The following is a 19128-nucleotide window of genomic DNA, read 5'->3' as shown; positions in this document are numbered from 1 at the left end:
ACACGAGGGTTTTCCGCCACGCCATCGCCCCGGTGATGGGTGCGCGGGCGCTAAGCATTTGCGTAATTTGATGCTGCATGAGTACTACTACTAATTTTTTGCCTCAAAGCGGCCTTTGTCTTGAACTACTTTCTTAATCAGTGAAAGTGGCAAAATCTTTTGCTTAAAAAATGACCTGAATTATTACATCATTATGATTCGCTGAGGGAAAGAGAAAAGGCAGCCACTTGTGACCACGTACGTACCTAGCGAGACGTGCATGCCGGGCATGCAAGCACCTGAATCAAGCGGACCGTAATAGTGGATGAGAAAGGGCACACTAGAAAAGTACAAACAACAACAATGTGGACAGAGACCAGCCGTCGCAACGACCAAGCAGCTGCGTCGTGCGGGTAAGCTCACGAGAGTAGACGCGCAGTGCTTTCGCCCTCTTTAACAAGTGTACCGGCCGCGTACGTGGAGCCAGCTGCCGGCCCTCGCCGGCATGGCGGTGGCGGGCCCTTACGGGTGCAAGGCCGAGTAGGTCCGGTACTTGTACTCCTCCGCCGCCGCGGGCTCCTCCCTGGCCGAGGCGGCGTCGACGGCGTACCACTTGGGGTGGCACGGCACGTACTTGCTGACGGGGCACGTCATCCTGCTCCAGTTGTCGTGGAAGAACTGGGCGCACTCGTGGAAGGAGCGCTGGTTGGGCGCCCAGAGGATGCAGTTGCGGTCGACGTTGAGCTTCCCCTCCCTGACCAGGTCCCAGCAGCAGGGCCCGAGCCACGTGAAGTAGTTGCCGGAGAGCGTGAGGTTGGCGAGGCGGCCGTCGTAGGCGAGCCGGCAGAGCGAGTCGTGCACCACGCCGTACAGCAGGTTGTCCGCCAGGTTGAGCTGCTCCACGCTCCGCAGGCACGCGTACGACAGCGGGATGGTGCCGGTGAGGCGGTTGGTGCCGGCGTCGATGACCGTGGCCCTGGCCAGCAGGCCGAGCTCGTAGGGGAGGCAGCCGCCGAGGCTGTTGTTGAGGAAGAGCACCTCCAGGAGCGTGCCGGCGGCGCGGCCGATGGAGGAGGGGATGGGCCCCGTGAAGTCGTTGTTGGCGAGGGAGAGGTAGTTGACGGGCGAGTCGCCGAGGTTGTCCGGGAGCTGGCCGGAGAAGCGGTTGTTGTTGACGAAGATGGCCTCCACCTCCGGGAAGGAGCCGAAGAGCCCCGCCGGCAGCTCGCCGAAGAAGCTGTTGAAGCGGATGTCGATGAAGGTGGCGTTGGTGAGCCCCAGCACGTCCGTCGGGAACGGGGCCGGCGCCAGCTTGTTGTTGCTCAGGTCCAGCTCGTAGAAGTACTGCAGGCCCCGGAGGTTGGGCACGGCGCCGCCGAAGCTGTTGGAGTTGGCGTGGAACAGCGCGAGGTCCGGCAGGCCGTCCACGAAGCCCTGCAGCGAGTCGGACCGCAGGTTGAAGCCGTTGAGGTCGACGGACGCGACGGTCCGGTCGCTGACGTTGATCGGCCGCCCGCAGAAGAAGCCCTTGTAGGAGCCGCAGAGGTCGGTGCCGGCCCAGGTGGCGGTGACGCCCTTGGGGTCGCAGATCACCGTCTTCCTGAACTTCTGGATCACCAGGTACGCCCTGTACAGCCGCTCGTTCTCGAACTGGCACGCCCTCGGCTCGGACGACGGCGCCGGCCGGGGCATCAAGCTGTCGTCGTACCCGCCGCCACCGCCAACCCCGACGTCGCTAGCCCCTCCGTCCTGGCTGTCGCCTACGGCGAGGCCCCGCCGGCTCGGACGGGTGGTGCCCGCCGCGAGCGCGAGCGCAATGCAGGAGGCCAGGACGCAGAAGAGAGCGAGGCGGCGAGGAAGCGGGCGAGCCATTGTCCGATCACGGGAGGAGGCGTCGGTGGCAGAAATGAGAACACACCACACAGTGCCTTGCGCTTAACTGTATATATATGCCTAGCTAGGGAAGCCGGCAAGGTTGGCGCGGCGTCGTCTCCCGCGGTTGCATGGCACCAATCCATTATGGTCGTAGCATGCATGCATGCATGCATGCAGACTGACTACCTACTGGGGATTGCTGAAACCTGCAGTACTCTTCAGGCGACTTGTCCAAGGAGGCAAGGATGGTTCGGAACAGCTGCAACTTTCTCTAGTTAGCTTTTTTTTAGATGAGCTTTCTGTGGTTAGCTGCTGCTTGTTGCAGTGGTTGGACGCGGATACCACTCGGGTGTGGGGTGGCATCATAAACACCGACCCGCTGATGAAGGTGGAGCGCGACGGCGCCATCGAGTGGCCTCATCCTATGGACGCGCAGTCAGCGTCTAAGTGAAATCTATGCTACTGTAGCTAACACCCAGTTACTTGGGCCTGCAACCGATGTGCGTACGTGACCACCGAATTAGTTTAATGGGTCCACTCCCTACCCCCGTAGAGAGCAACTAATTAATGAGCGCTTTTTCAGAAGTGTCGCAACAATCAGCGCCACTTGGCGCGCTTTCAGTCATTCGTCACGTGTCGCGCTTTGGGTGCTTTCTCCGGATTTTTTTTTATTTTTTCGCACGCGTTTTTGGTTTTTTGAACACTTTTTTTCGTTTTTTTGACGTTTTGGTTTTTCACCGGTCTTTCTTAGCTTTTAATAATTTTTTTTAAAAAAAATATTTTGCGCGAAAAAACACGTTTTTTTCCATGAGAGTCACGATTTTGCTTCCGCGAGAGACACGGTTTTGCTTTCGCGAGAGTCACGGTCGTGCCTCTCGAAAACGGAAAAAAACGTGTTTTCTATTTTTTTTCTTTCGCGAGAGTCACGGTTTTGCTTCCGCGAGAGGCACGGCCGTGTCTCTCGGAAACGAAAAAAACGCGTTTTCTGTTTCTTTTTCTTTCGCGAGAGTTACGGTTTTGCTTCCGCGAGAAGCATGGTTGTGCTTTCGCAAGAGACAACGTCGTGCCCCTCGAAAAGGAAAAAACGCATTTTCTATTTTTTTCCCTTTCGCGAGAGTCACGGTTTTGCTTCCGCAAGAGTCACGGTTGTGTTTTCGCGAGAGTCATGGCCGTGCCTTCTCGGAAACGAAAAAAACACGTTTTTTTCTCGTGAGAGTCACGGTTTTGCTTTCGCGATAGGCACGGTTGTGATTTCGTGAGAGGCATGGGCATGCCTCTTTTGGAAAGGGAAAAAACCCGTGGTCCCGGTTCGGTTTTTTCGTCCTTTTTTCGTGAAAAAAAGTTCGTCAAAACCTATCAACATGGTATCTAGTTTTGAAGATCTCAACGCGAGGAATCCAACGATGAAAGCGGTTCGAGATTTGGACGCATGGTTTGAGAGATAAAACGTTTTGAATAAATGGTAGTACGAAAAAAGGGGAAACTCCCAGGTTGCGACAAGTGGTGCGCTGCATGTGCGCCACTTGTCGCAATTAGGGGAATTGGAGTGATCTTTGCAACGAGTACTCCTTAATTAGTGATTTCGGGTGTATACATTGCTCAAAATAAAAACTCAGTATTTATACTAGTGGGCTTTAACACATTTTAAGGCCATTTTTTATGGCTTAAAAAATAAGCCGTCTCCTCCTTAGCTTTTCCTATAAGCCGTCTCTCTCATTTATTGAGGCTTCTAAACTAGTTATAGGATTACTAATTTAGAAGTCTCAACAAATTTTTAAAGCGGCTTATTTTTTAAGCTGGGAAGAGGCAGCTTATTTTTAAGCCGCCCAAAAGAACTAACCCTTAATCAGTGGATCTCGAATCCCTTTCCCTGGGTTCTTATGAGCAGCTATTAGTGACACTCCAAAAAAGCAGTTATTAATATGCCTCTATCATCTATTTAATGATTTATCCAAATCCTCCATTTCCCCTTTCAAGAAGTCCAAAATGGATGCTAACTATATTGGGATACCATATGATGTTGGAAGATCTGTAAATGGTGTTTTCAAATATTTGGAGGACATGGTTTAAAGGATGGATATAGCAGACATTATTATTAGACAGATAAATAGGTGACCCCAATATCCTTCTGCTTGGCCGCACGGCTTAGCCCATCGTCTCTAACTAAAAAGACATTGTGTATGTGAGCAAGCCGCGGAGACCTCCTAGTCGGCGCCTTGTGTGGCGGTTAGGAGTTTTGGCACCCACGCGCCTGCAGCCATGGGCTGGCCCATTCACACGGCGACACAGTCGCTTCCCCATGGTACACTTGGTTCGCTTGGTCGATGGTTGACCAGTCAACCATTGACTTTTGAAGAAAATGCAAAAGTTTCATGAATTCAAAAAAGTTCACGGACTTGAAAAAAGTTTGCAAAATTTAAAAAAGTTCATCAATTCAAAAACATGAGGTTTGAAAAAAGTTGATCAATTATTGTCTAGTCTAGTGGCTGGTAGTCTGGTCGCTATAGCGTTAGCGGCTGGGTTCAATTCCTCATGGAGCACAATTCTTTTAAACGACCTTACTTGAACAGGATTTGTTCTATAGGCTCGTACCGCTGCATCCTTTAAAAAAGTCCCTGCTCCCTCCCACCTGCTCCCTCACGCCGGTGGCCACTCCGGCCCCGGCGTCCACCTTCCTCGGCGTCGGCCGCCCCGGCCGCACCGCCCAGTCCGCGACCTCGGTCATGGCCTCTCCCCCCCCCTCCCGGCCTCCGGCCCCGGCGTTCACCTTGGAGGAGGTGGTTGCGCGCATGCCGTGGCAGGTGGTGGCGAGCCGCAAGCGGCCCCGTCCGCACGCGCCGGACAATCGCCGGCGCGGCCCGGACGTGCGGCCCCGCCCCAGGCCATCTTGGCTTCGCGAGGGCGACTTTCCACGGTGCTTGGGCTCTGGTCACCCCCTCTCTGATTGCAGGAAGGATATTCGTTGCCATCGCTGTCGTTTCTTTGGCCACAAGGCCAAGTCTTGCACCCTCCCCCGGGCCGTCACGTCGTCCTCCGATGGTTCCCCCTCCGCTTCGGCACCGTGTTCCCGCTCCGGTCGCCGCGGACGGCCACCCCTCGTCCTCAGGATCCTTGGCCGCCACGCGTACCTCATCGGGCTTGCTCACACCCGCATCGGGGGCTTCTGGGGCTGGTGCGCCCGTGCTCTCCGGGTCTGCCCAGGGCGCCGGATCGCCCCCGGGACACGCATCCCCCGAGTCCTCCGGGTGGACTGCGGCGGCCTCGTCTCGGGCCGCCCTGCCGTCTCCGGCCACCTCTGCCCCTGCGTCTTCCTCGCGGCCTTCCTCGCCGACCTCGGTCGCCTCTTCCGTCGCCACGCCGCTCTCCGGGCACCCTGCTTTTCGCCCTGCGACCGCTGTGTGCTACCTACCGCGCTCCCAGGAGATCATCGAGGCTGAGCGTGCGCTGGAGCGTGCGCTGCTCGTCATCGTCGCGGGCTGCCGCACGGGCGTGTCGCGGGAGGAGGTTGCCGACGCCATTTGCTCCAAGTGTGATCTTGCCGCTGCAGAGTTCTGAAGGAAATATGCCCTAGAGGCAATAATAAAGTTATTATTTATTTCCTTATAATCATGATAAATGTTTATTATTCATGCTAGAATTGTATTAAGCGGAAACATAATACATGTGTGAATACATAGACAAACAAAGTGTCACTAGTATGCCTCTACTTGACTAGCTCGTTAATCAAAGATGGTTATGTTTCCTAACCATGAACAATGAGTTGTTATTTGATTAACGAGGTCACATCATTAGTTGGATGATCTGATTGACATGACCCATTCCATTAGCTTAGCACCCGATCGTTTAGTATGTTGCTATTGCTTTCTTCATGACTTATACATGTTCCTATAACTATGAGATTATGCAACTCCCGTTTACCGGAGGAACACTTTGGGTACTACCAAACGTCACAACGTAACTGGGTGATTATAAAGGAGTACTACAGGTGTCTCCAAAGGTACATGTTGGGTTGGCGTATTTCGAGATTAGGTTTTGTCACTCCGATTGTCGAAGAGGTATCTCTGGGCCCTCTCGGTAATGCACATCACATAAGCCTTGCAAGCATTGCAACTAATGAGTTAGTTGCGGGATAATGTATTACAGAACGAGTAAAGAGACTTGCCGGTAACGAGATTGAACTAGGTATTGGATACCGACGATCGAATCTCGGGCAAGTAACATACCGATGACAAAGGGAACAACGTATGTTGTTATGCGGTCTGACCGATAAAGATCTTCGTAGAATATGTAGGAGCCAATATGAGCATCCAGGTCCCGCTATTGGTTATTGACCGGAGACGTGTCTCGGTCATGTCTACATTGTTCTCAAACCCGTAGGGTCCGCACGCTTAAGGTTACGATGACAGTTATATTATGAGTTTATGCATTTTGATGTACCGAAGTTAGTTCGGAGTCCCGGATGTGATCACGGACATGACGAGGAGTCTCGAAATGGTCGAGACATAAAGATTGATATATTGAAAGCCTATGTTTGGATATCGGAAGTGTTCCGGGTGAAATCGGGATTTTACCGGAGTACCGGGAGGTTACCGGAACCCCCCGGGAACCATATGGGCCTTAGTGGGCTTTAGTGGAAATGAGAAAGGGGCAGCCCAAGGTGGGCTGTGCGCCTCCCCCCTCCACTAGTCCTATTAGGACTAGGAGAGGTGGTCGGCCCCCTCTCTCTCCCCCCCCCCCGAGGAATCCTATTCCAATTAGGATTGGGGGGGGGATCCTACTCCCGGAGGGAGTAGGACTCTCCTGGCGCGCCCCTTGTGGCCGGCCAGCCTCCCCCCTTTGGTCCTTTATATACTGAGGTAGAGGCACCCTAGAACACACAAGTTGATCCACGTGATCTATTCCTTAGCCGTGTGCGGTGCCCCCAGCCACCATAGTCCTCGATAATACTGTAGCGGAGTTTAGGCGTAGCCCTGCTGCTGTAGTACATCAAGATCGTCACCACGCCGTCGTGCTGACGGAACTCTTCCCCGACACTTTGCTGGATCAGAGTCCGGGGATCGTCATCGAGCTGAACGTGTGCTCGAACTCGGAGGTGCCGTAGTTTCGGTGCTTGATCGGTTGGATCGTGAAGACGTACGACTACTTCCTCTACGTTGCATCAACGCTTCCGCAGTCGGTCTGCGTGGGTACGTAGACAGCACTCTCCCCTCTCGTTGCTATGCATCACATGATCTTGCGTGTGCGTAGGAAAATTTTTGAAATTACTACGAAACCCGACAGTGGCATCCGAGCCAGGTTATTTATGTTGATGTTATATGCACGAGTAGAACACAAGTGAGTTGTGGGCAATATAAGTCATACTGCCTACCAGCATGTCATACTTTGGTTTGGCGGCATTGTTGGACGAGACGACCCGGACCAACATTACGCGTACGCTTACGCGAGACCGGTTCCCCCGACGTGCTTTGCACATAGGTGGCTTGCGGGCGACTGTCTCTCCAACTTTAGTTGAACCAAGTATGGCTACGCCCGGTCCTTGCGAAGGTTAAAACGGAGTCTATTTGACAAACTATCGTTGTGGTTTTGATGCGTAGGTGAGATTGGTTCTTACTTAAGCCCGTAGCAGCCACGTAAAACTTGCAACAACAAAGTAGAGGACGTCTAACTTGTTTTTGCAGGGCATGTTGTGATGTGATATGGTCAAGACATGATGCTGAATATTATTGTATGAGATGATCATGTTTTGTAACCGAGTTATCGGCAACTGGCAGGAGCCTTATGGTTGTCGTTTTATTGTATGCAATGAAATCGCGATGTAATGCTTTACTTTATTACTAAGCGGTAGTGATAGTCGTGGAAGCATAAGATTGGCGAGACGACAACGATGCTACGATGGAGATCAAGGTGTCGCGCTGGTGACGATGGTGATCATGACGGTGCTTCGAAGATGGAGATCACAAGCACAAGATGATGATGGCCATATCATATCACTTATATTGATTGCATGTGATGTTTATCCTTTTATGCATCTTATCTTGCTTTGATTGACGGTAGCATTATAAGATGATCTCTCACTAAATTATCAAGAAGTGTTCTCCCTGAGTATGCACCGTTGCCAAAGTTCGTCGTGCCCAGACACCACGTGATGATCGGGTGTGATAAGCTCTACATCCATCTACAACGGGTGCAAGCCAGTTTTGCACACGCAGAATACTCAGGTTAAACTTGACGAGCCTAGCATATGCAGATATGGCCTCGGAACACGGAGACCGAAAGGTCGAACGTGAATCATATAGTAGATATGATCAACATAACGATGTTCACCATTGAAAACTACTCCATCTCACGTGATGATCGGTTATGGTTTAGTTGATTTGGATCACGTGGTCACTTAGAGGATTAGAGGGATGTCTATCTAAGTGGGAGTTCTTAAGTAATTTGATTAATTGAACTTAAACTTATCATGAACTTAGTACCTGATAGTATCTTGCTTGTTTATATTGATTGTAGATAGATGGCTCGTGCTGTTGTTCTGTTGAATTTTAATGCGTTCCTTGAGAAAGCAAAGTTGAAAGATGATGGTAGCAATTACACGGACTGGGTCCGTAATTTGAGGATTATCCTCATTGCTGCTCAGAAAAATTACGTCCTGGAAGCACCGCTGGGTGCCAGGCCTGCTGCTGGAGCAACACCAGATGTTATGAACGTCTAGCAGAGCAAAGCTGATGACTACTCGATAGTTCAGTGTGCCATGCTTTACGGCTTAGAATCGGGACTTCAACGACGTTTTGAACGTCATGGAGCATATGAGATGTTCCAGGAGTTGAAGTTAATATTTCAAATGCCCGGATTGAGAGATATGAAGTCTCCAATAAGTTCTATAGCTGCAAGATGGAGGAGAACAGTTCTGTCAGTGAGCATATACTCAAAATGTCTGGGTATAATAATCACTTGATCCAGATGGGAGTTAATCTTCCAGATGATTGCGTCATTGACAGAATTCTTCAATCACTGCCACCAAGCTACAAGAGCTTCGTGATGAACTATAATATGCAAGGGATGAACAAAGACTATTCCCGAGCTCTTCGCGATGCTGAAAGCTGCGGAGGTAGAAATCAAGAAGGAGCATCAAGTGTTGATGGTTAACAAGACCACTAGTTTCAAGAAAAAGGGCAAAGGGAAGAAGAAGGGGAACTTCAAAAAGAGCGGCAAGCAAGTTGCTACTCAAGAGAAGAAACCCAAACTTGGACCTAAGCCTGAAACTGAGTGCTTCTATTGCAAGCAGACTGGTCACTGGAAGCGGAACTGCCCCAAGTATTTGGCGGATAAGAAGGATGGCAAGGTGAACAAAAGGTATATGTGATATACATGTTATTGATGTGTACCTTACTAGAGCTCGCAGTAGCACCTGGGTATTTGATACTGGTTCTGTTGCTAATATTTGCAACTCGAAACAGGGACTACGGAATAAGCGGACACTAGCAAAGGACGAGGTGACGATGTGCGTGGGAAACGGTTCCAAAGTCGATGTGATCGCGGTCGGCACGCTACCTCTACATCTACCTTCGGGATTAATATTAGACCTAAATAATTGTTATTTGGTGCCAGCGTTGAGCATGAACATTATATCTGGATCTTGTTTGATGCGAGACGGTTATTCATTTAAATCAGAGAATAATGGTTGTTCTATTTATATGAGTAATATCTTTTATGGTCATGCACCTTTGAAGAGTGGTCTATTTTTTGATGAATCTCGACAATAGTGATACACATATTCATAATGTTGAAGCCAAAAGATGCAGAGTTGATAATGAAAGTTCAACTTATTTGTGGCACTGCCGTTTAGGTCATATCGGTGTAAAGCGCATGAAGAAACTCCATTCTGATGGACTTTTGGAACCACTTGATTATGAATCACTTGGTACTTGCGAACCGTGCCTCATGGGCAAGATGACCAAAACACCGTTCTCCGGTGCTATGGAGAGAGCAACAGATTTGTTGGAAATCATACATACAGATGTATGTGGTCCGATGAATATTGAGGCTCGTGGCGGATATCGTTATTTTCTCACCTTCACAGATGACTTAAGCAGATATGGATATATCTACTTAATGAAATACAAGTCTGAAACATTTGAAAAGTTCAAGGAATTTCAGAGTGAAGTTGAAAATCATCGTAACAAGAAAATAAAGTTTCTACGATCTGATCGTGGAGGAGAATATTTGAGTTACTAGTTTGGTGTACATTTGAAAAATTGTGGAATAGTTTCGCAACTCACGCCACCCGGAACACCACAGCGTAATGGTGTGTCCGAACGTCGTAATCGTACTTTACTAGATATGGTGCGATCTATGATGTCTCTTACTGATTTACCGCTATCGTTTTGGGGATACGCTCTAGAGACGGCAGCATTCACGTTAAATAGGGCACCATCAAAATCCGTTGAGACGACGCCTTATGAACTGTGGTTTGGCAAGAAACCAAAGTTGTCATTTCTAAAAGTTTGGGGCTGCGATGCTTATGTGAAAAAGCTTCAACCTGATAAGCTCGAACCCAAATCGGAGAAATGTGTCTTCATAGGATATCCAAAGGAAACTATTGGATACACCTTCTATCACAGATCCGAAGGCAAGACTTTCGTTGCTAAGAATGGATCCTTTCTAGAGAAGGAGTTTCTCTCGAAAGAAGTGAGTGGGAGGAAAGTAGAACTTGACGAGGTAACTGTACCTGCTCCCTTATTGGAAAATAGTACATCACAGAAAACTGTTTCTGCGACATCTATACCAATTAGTGAGGAAGCTAATGATGTTGATCATGAAACTTCAGGTCAAGATTCTACTAAACCTCATAGATCGACCAGAGCGAGATCCGTGCCAGAGTGGTACGGTAATCCTGTTCTGGAAGTCATGCTACTAGATCATGATGAACCTACGAACTATGAAGAAGCGATGGTGAGCCTAGATTCCGCAAAGTGGCTTGAAGCCATGAAATCTGAGATGGGATCCATGTATGAGAACAAAGTATGGACTTTGGTTGACTTGCCCGATGATCGGCAAGAAATTGAGAATAAATGGATCTTCAAGAAGAAGACTGACGCTGATGGTAATGTTACTGTCTACAAAGCTCGACTTGTCGCAAAAGGTTTTCGACAAGTTCAAGGGGTTGACTACGATGAGACCTTCTCACCCGTAGCGATGCTTAAGTCTGTCCGAATCATGTTAGCAATAGCCGCATTTTATGATTATGAAATTTGGCAGATGGATGTCAAAACTGCATTCCTGAATGGATTTCTGGAAGAAGAGTTGTATATGATGCAACCGGAAGGTTTTGTCGATCCAAAGGGAGCTAACAAAGTGTGCAAACTCCAGCAATCCATTTATGGACTGGTGCAAGCCTCTCGGAGTTGGAATAAACGCTTTGATAGTGTGATCAAAGCATTTAGTTTTATACAGGCTTTCGGAGAAGCATGTATTTACAAGAAAGTGAGTGGGAGCTCTGTAGCATTTCTGATATTATATATGGATGAAATATTACTGATTGGAAATGATATAGAATTTCTGGATAGCATAAAGGGATACTTGAATAAGAGTTTTTCAATGAAAGACCTCAGTGAAGTTGCTTACATATTAGGCATAAAAATCTATAGAGATAGATCAAGACGCTTAATTGGACTTTCACAAAGCACATACCTTGACAAGATTTTGAAGAAGTTCAAAATGGATCAAGCAAAGAAAGGGTTCTTGCCTGTGTTACAAGGTGTAAAGTTGAGTCAGACTCAATGCCCGACCACTGCAGAAGATAGAGAGAAAATGAAAGATGTTCCCTATGCTTCAGCCATAGGCTCTATCATGTATGCAATGCTGTGTACCAGACCTGATGTGTGCCTTGCTATAAGTTTAGCAGGGAGGTACCAAAGTAATCCAGGAGTGGATCACTGGACAGCGGTCAAGAACATCCTGAAATACCTGAAAAGGACTAAGGATATGTTTCTCGTATATGGAGGTGACAAAGAGCTCATCGTAAAAGGTTACGTTGATGCAAGCTTTGACACTGATCCGGACGATTCTAAATCGCAGACCGGATACGTGTTTACATTAAACGGTGGAGCTGTCAGTTGGTGCAGTTCTAAACAAAGCGTCGTAGCGGGATCTACATGTGAAGCGGAGTACATAGCTGCTTCGGAAGCAGCGAACGAAGGAGTCTGGATGAAGGAGTTCATATCCGATCTAGGTGTCATACCTAGTGCATCGGGTCCAATGAAAATATTTTGTGACAATACTGGTGCAATTGCCTTGGCCAAGGAATCCTGATTTCACAAGAGAACCAAGCACATCAAGAGACGCTTCAATTCCATCCGGGATCTAGTCCAGGTGGGAGACATAGAGATTTGCAAGATACATACGGATCTGAATGTTGCAGACCCATTGACTAAGCCTCTTCCACGAGCAAAACATGATCAGCACCAAGGCTCCATGGGTGTTCGAATCATTACAGTGTAATCTAGATTATTGACTCTAGTGCAAGTGGGAGACTGAAGGAAATATGCCCTAGAGGCAATAATAAAGTTATTATTTATTTCCTTATAATCATGATAAATGTTAATTATTCATGCTAGAATTGTATTAACCGGAAACATAATACATGTGTGAATACATAGACAAACAAAGTGTCACTAGTATGCCTCTACTTGACTAGCTCGTTAATCAAAGATGGTTATGTTTCCTAACCATGAACAATGAGTTGTTATTTGATTAACGAGGTCACATCATTAGTTGAATGATCTGATTGACATGACCCATTCCATTAGCTTAGCACCCGATCGTTTAGTATGTTGCTATTGCTTTCTTCATGACTTATACATGTTCCTATAACTATGAGATTATGCAACTCCCGTTTACCGGAGGAACACTTTGGGTACTACCAAACGTCACAACGTAACTGGGTGATTATAAAGGAGTACTACAGGTGTCTCCAAAGGTACATGTTGGGTTGGCGTATTTCGAGATTAGGTTTTGTCACTCCGATTGTCGGAGAGGTATCTCCGGGCCCTCTCGGTAATGCACATCACATAAGCCTTGCAAGCATTGCAACTAATGAGTTAGTTGCGGGATAATGTATTACAGAACGAGTAAAGAGACTTGCCGGTAACGAGATTGAACTAGGTATTGGATACCGACGATCGAATCTCGGGCAAGTAACATACCGATGACAAAGGGAACAACGTATGTTGTTATGCGGTCTGACCGATAAAGATCTTCGTAGAATATGTAGGAGCCAATATGGGCATCCAGGTCCCGCTATTGGTTATTGACCGGAGACGTGTCTCGGTCATGTCTACATTGTTCTCGAACCCGTAGGGTCCGCACGCTTAAGGTTACGATGACAGTTATATTATGAGTTTATGCATTTTGATGTACCGAAGTTAGTTCGAAGTCCCGGATGTGATCACGGACATGACGAGGAGTCTCGAAATGGTCGAGACATAAATATTGATATATTGGAAGCCTATGTTTGGATAACGGAAGTGTTTCGGGTGAAATCGGGATTTTACCGGAGTACCGGGAGGTTACCGGAACCCCCCGGGAACCATATGGGCCTTAGTGGGCTTTAGTGGAAATGAGAAAGGGGCAGCCCAAGGTGGGCTGCGCGCCTCCCCCCTCCCCTAGTCCTATTAGGACTAGGATAGGTGGCAGGCCCCCTCTCTCTCTTTCCCCCCTCCCGAGGAATCCTATTCCAATTAGGAGTGGGGGGGGGATCCTACTCCCGGAGGGAGTAGGACTCTCCTGGCGCGCCCCTTGTGGCCGGCCAGCCTCCCCCCTTTGGTCCTTTATATACTGAGGTAGAGGCACCCTAGAACACACAAGTTGATCCACATGATCTATTCCTTAGCCGTGTGCGGTGCCCCCAGCCACCATAGTCCTCGATAATACTGTAGCGGAGTTTAGGCGAAGCCCTGCTGCTGTAGTACATCAAGATCGTCACCACGCTGTCGTGCTGACGGAACTCTTCCCGACACTTTGCTGGATCAGAGTCCGGGGATCGTCATCGAGCTGAACGTGTGCTCGAACTCAGAGGTGCCGTAGTTTCGGTGCTTGATCGGTTGGATCGTGAAGACGTACGACTACTTCCTCTACGTTGCGTCAACGCTTCCGCAGTCGGTCTGCGTGGGTACGTAGACAGCACTCTCCCCTCTCGTTGCTATGCATCACATGATCTTGCGTGTGCGTAGGAAATTTTTTGAAATTACTACGAAACCCAACAAGTTCACCATTCACAAGCACGCTCCAGAAGATTTCCTTCTCCGCTTCTCCAGCATGGAGTCCCGTGCCCGCGTCGCCCTGAGCCGCGTTTGCACCTCCGGTTCCGGCTGATCTTCCATCCATGGGGTCGCGAGGCCGGCTCCGAGCCCGTTAAGGCGCTCTTCCTCGTGTCCCTCGACCTCTACGACATCCCTGATCATGCTTGGCACCGGGCGGCCGCCGAGACCTTGCTCGCCCCCTTCTGCAAGGTCGAGCACGTCGCCCCGAGACGCGCAACCTCGCCGACATGTCCGTCTTTCGTTTGAGCGCATGGACCATCAACCCGGACGCGATTCCGCGCTCTTCCGAGCTCCTCCTGCCGGGCGACGACGCTGTGGAGCTTGACGCCGACCCGGACCGCGCCGAGTGCCTCGCGCTTGGGCTCGCGCGCTTCCCCGTCCGTATCCACGTGGATTCCTGCGTCGATTACCGCCGGCCACCCCCGCCCCCTCCTCCGCCTGCTTCCGATGATGGAGCTGCGCAGGACTCCCCCCGCTGCCTCCGCGCTGGCCGCAGCATCACCAGTTCCCCCCTGCCCGCTCCGGCAGCTCTCGGCGGCACCCTGGTCGGGGCGGCTGCCGGCGCAGCCGTCGCCATGCGCACGTGCCTCCTCCGTGCCGTGGTTGGGAGGGAATCTTGGGGCCCCACCCTGATGCTTTTCCCTCCGCTGACCGGGTCTCCGCGCGGCTCCGATTGGGCGACACCCCCCTGCTGACCGATGTTGGGCCACGTGACGCGCCATCCCCGGTGCTGGAGACCAGCCCATCCGTCCCTGTGCAGACCTTTTGGTCCCAGGTGTCCCGGGATGCGTGCATTTCAAACCGGCCAACCAGCGCCGCGCCTTCCTCCCCAAGCCCCGCTGGGGCTTCCCTGGCGATCCCAATCAGCCAATCAGGAGTCGACAACGCCCCTCCCTGTGATGATGGGCCTGTGTCGCGCCTGCTGGGCGACATTGAGGGGCCCATCCGGACACTCCCGCCTGTTGCTGACTCGGCCGACGCGGGAGATTCGTCTACGGCCAATCCCACGCCTCCCCTCCCCCTGTCCACATGCAGCCCAGATCCTGTGCCGACCGAGGCCCCACCACGCTTGGTCGCGGCCTCTCCTAACGCGCCCTCCCTCTGCATGGACCGCGCCAATCCTGAGCCTATGGCGGGCCCACCCTGCTTGGACGTGGTCTTGCATGCTGCACCCATCGGTCTGGTCGAGGACAGGTCGGCCCCACCACCCATGCAGCCCATACAAACTGCAGATGTTTCTGCGCCCGACGTGGATCTTTCTTCTTTCATCGATGCCATCTCCACCAGGGCGTCCGCTCTGCTCCCGACGCCCAAGCCTCGGCGACGTAGAAAGGAGCTGTCGGCCAACTTCACCCCCACCGCAGTTTCCGGATTGCGCGCGCGGATCAAGGGCTAAACTTCGAGATGAAAGCCAAGCGGGTGTTGCTACGCCGTCTCGGTCTCATCTCTTGCGACGATGCGCCAATCTCCGACGAGGTGCTTGCCAAATACGCCCTCCTCTTCGAGCAGCCACTTGCATTAGACGTGCTACAAACTTTACCCGACTTCTTCGGGTGGCAACTGCCCAGCTCGCTGCCCCCTCCCCCGGGGCAGCTCATTGTCGCCTAGGTGGCTGCCTCTGCGCCGTCTATAACGTGCCCCCCACCTTTTCCTATGGATTGTAACCTCAAAACATTTTTTTGGAATGTCCGTGGTCTTAACTCCGGCGCTAAGCGCTCCGCCGTCCGCAGCGTGATCTCCACTGCCGCACCTACCATAGTGTGTCTCCAAGAGACAAAGCTCACTCACGTCTCCGACGCCATTGTCGTGGACACGCTAGGTCTGTCCTTTGAGGACTATTTCTTCCTCCCCGCAGATGGCACACGCGGTGGCATCCTCCTTGCTTGGCAACGTTCTACCATCTCCCTCTCCAACCCCCTCATCGGTGAGCATCACGTTACGGCCTTGGTCTCCTCCTTGGCAGATGAGGGCCATTGGTGGCTCACCGGGGTGTACGGGCCTCAAGATGATGATGCCAAACTTGAGTTCCTTGCCGAGTTACATGACGTGCGCGAGTCCCGTATCGGCCCATGGCTAATTGGTGGAGATTTCAACATGATCACCTCGGCCTCGGAGAAGAACAACTCTAACATCAACCGTCGCACCATGAACAGATTTAGGCGCTTCATCGCCGACGAGGAGCTTCGTGACCTCTATATGCACGGCCGACGATATACTTGGTCCAACGAGCGCGACAGCCCCACTCTGGTTCTCAACGACCGCATTCTTTGCACCTCCAGTTGGGAGATTGCCCACCCGCACTGCCTACTCCGCTGCCTCTCCTCCGCGGCCTCCGATCACTGCCCGCTTCTTGTTGACTGCGTGGCCCGCCCTCCGGGTGAACGACGTTTCCACTTTGAGAGATTTTGGCCGAAGTTAGAAGGTTTTCACCATGTGGTTGCTGAGGCTTGGGCCTCTTCGCCGCCGGACGCCGATCCCTTTAGACGGATCATGACACGTCTCAAGGCGACTGCAAGGAGGCTGCAAAGCTGGAGTGCACGCACGATCCGCAATGTGTCCTTTCAGCTTATGGTGTCCCGCGAGCTCATTGCGAGATTGGACGCTGCTCAAGATCTACGTCCGTTATCCCCCCTCGAGACCTGGTTTCGTCGGAAGCTCAAGGCGTCCTACCTTGGCCTTGCTTCGCTCGAGCGATCCATTGCCAGACAACGTGTGCGTCTCTCTTGGCTCCAGAGTGACGACGCCGCGGTATCCTACCTCAAAGTGCACGCTGCCCATCGCAAGCAAAGAAATCTTATGGCAAGTTTGCGCGTCGGCACCCAAATTGTCACCGACCATGATGAGATGACCGAGGCCGCCTTTGTCCACTTCTCTAACGCCCTTGGCAGCACTTCCGATCGCGATATCACGCTCGATCTTCATGCCCTTCGGGTGCCGCAGTTTGATCTTCTTGAGCTTGACGCGCCATTCACCGAGGAGGAGATTTGGAGCGCCGTCAAGAGCTTGCCGACCGGGAAGGCGCCCGGCCCCGATGGATTCACCGCCGAGTTCCTAGTCGCCTGTTGGGACACGATCAAGCCCGACTTTCTTGCGGCTTTCGACAAGCTCTACGCCATGAACGGTCGTGGGCTGCAGAAGCTCAACGAGGCACTTCTTACACTGCTTCCCAAGCGTGCAGACGCGCAATCCCTCTTCGACTATAGACCCATCAGTCTCATACACATCTTCGCCAAGCTAGTCGCGAAGCTTCTCTCCCTCCGTCTCGCTCCTCGGCTAAACACCATGGTCTCCACCAACCAGAGCGCGTTTATTGCAGGGCGATGCATCCACGACAACTACCTCCTCGTGTAGCAGACGGCTCGTCTCTTGCACAACCTGAAGGCGCCGCGCATACTTCTCAAGTTGGACATCGCTCGTGCGTTCGACAGCGTCTCCTGGCCCTTCCTTCTGCAACTTCTTCAGCACCTTGGGTTTGGCCCACGCTGGCGTGAATGGATTTCCATGCTTCTCTCCACGGCCTCCACGAGAGTTCTCATCAACGGCCACCCAGGGCCTCCGATCGAACACGCTCACGGCCTTCGTCAAGGCGACCCGGTCTCACCCATGCTCTTCACCTTAGTCATCGACGTGCTGAACTCCATGTTGCTACGTGCGGTTGAGCTAGGCCTCCTTCATCGCTTGACCAATCGTCACGCAGCTTCGAGCATATCACTTTATGCCGACGACGTGGTCATCTTCTGCCACCCAGACTCCCACGACCTCGCCACGGTCCGCAGGCTCCTCCACGTCTTTGGGCTCGCTTCTAGGCTTCAAACCAACTTTGACAAGTGCTCGGCCACTCCTATACAATGCACCGATGACCACATGGCCACTATAGCCGCGGAGATGCAGTGCCCCGTCACTCACTTTCCCATCACCTACCTCGGGCTACCCCTCTCTATCTGCAAGGCCTCTTCGACGAGCTTGCAACCGATCATCGACAAGCTTGGGCTCAAGCTCTCCACATGGCGGGCATCCATGCTATCCAAGGGAGACCGTCTATCCCTTGTGCGCCACATCCTCAGTGCCATCCCCACGCACTTCCTCATGGCCATCGCCTTCAACAGCACCGCCATCAAGAAGGTGAACCGGATCATCCGTGGATTCTTATGGGCAGGATCGGATAAGGCCAACGGTGGCTAGTGCCTCGTCAACTGGCAGCGTGTATGCCGGCCTATCTCCCTCGGTGGTTTCGGTATCCGGGACATACAGCGTACGGGCATCTCTCTCCGTGTTCGTTGGCTATGGTTGCAACGCACCGATGCTACTCGCCCATGGAGCCACCTTCACATCCCCCACGATGCGGACGCGAGTGCAATTTTCAGGGCCTCCACGACCTGGCAGCTTGGAGCGGGAGACTCTTGCAGATTTTGGACCGACCACTGGATCTCTGGCAGCTCTGTGGCCGAGATTGCCTCTCTCATTCTCGCTCTCGTCCCAAGGCGCCTTCGGAAGCAACGCTGTGTGTGTGAGGGTCTACACCAGCGCTCTTGGGTACAGGATATCCGCGGTGCGCTTGGGCCGGCGGCCATGGTGCAGTACGTTCAGCTTTGGCGCTTGGTGCGTCACACTACTCTCTCCAATGAGCCGGACACGCTACGCTGGCGTTGGACCTCATCTGCTACATACACGGCAAGCTCTTGCTACAAGGCCCTATTCTTCGGCGCTTGTGAAGACCCTTTCTGGCGGCTCACCTGGCGACCTTGGGCCCCGCTTCGCGTCAAGTTCTTCCTTTGGCTGGCCATGCAAAACCGATGCTGGACCGCGGAGCGCCTGGCTCGCCGCGGATTGTCCCACGATGACGCTTGCATATTGTGTGACCAGGACGAAGAGACCATGCACCACCTTCTTGCCGGTTGCTCCTTCTCTCGCCAAATTTGGCACGAGATCCTCGGCTGGGCACGTGTGCCCATCA

At 51.8% G+C, this 19128-nt stretch overlaps 1 protein-coding gene and 1 pseudogene across 1 annotated transcript; one reads left to right on the top strand and one right to left on the bottom strand.

The window, feature by feature from the left end:
• Positions 1-358: 358 nt before the first annotated feature.
• On the bottom strand, positions 359-1884 carry LOC125533682 (uncharacterized protein At4g06744 pseudogene; annotated as a pseudogene).
• Positions 1885-17777: 15893 nt separating this feature from the next.
• On the top strand, positions 17778-18356 carry LOC147986063 (uncharacterized). Its single transcript, XM_087541856.1, has one exon. It carries the CDS (start codon positions 17778-17780, stop codon positions 18354-18356), a length of 579 nt encoding a protein of 192 aa, XP_087397982.1.
• The last annotated feature ends 772 nt before the right edge of the window (positions 18357-19128 follow it).

Source organism: Triticum urartu, chromosome 2A (genome assembly GCF_056163025.1).
Source record: "Triticum urartu cultivar PI428250 chromosome 2A, HENAU_Tu73, whole genome shotgun sequence".
In the NCBI taxonomy this organism is placed as follows: domain Eukaryota; kingdom Viridiplantae; phylum Streptophyta; class Magnoliopsida; order Poales; family Poaceae; genus Triticum; species Triticum urartu.
This window is presented reverse-complemented; position numbering and strand designations above follow the sequence as displayed.

What these genes read in the sequence shown, in the direction of transcription:
- LOC147986063 (XM_087541856.1), top strand. Translation starts at nt 17,778, where the DNA reads ATGCTCTTCACCTTAGTCATCGACGTGCTGAACTCCATGTTGCTACGT.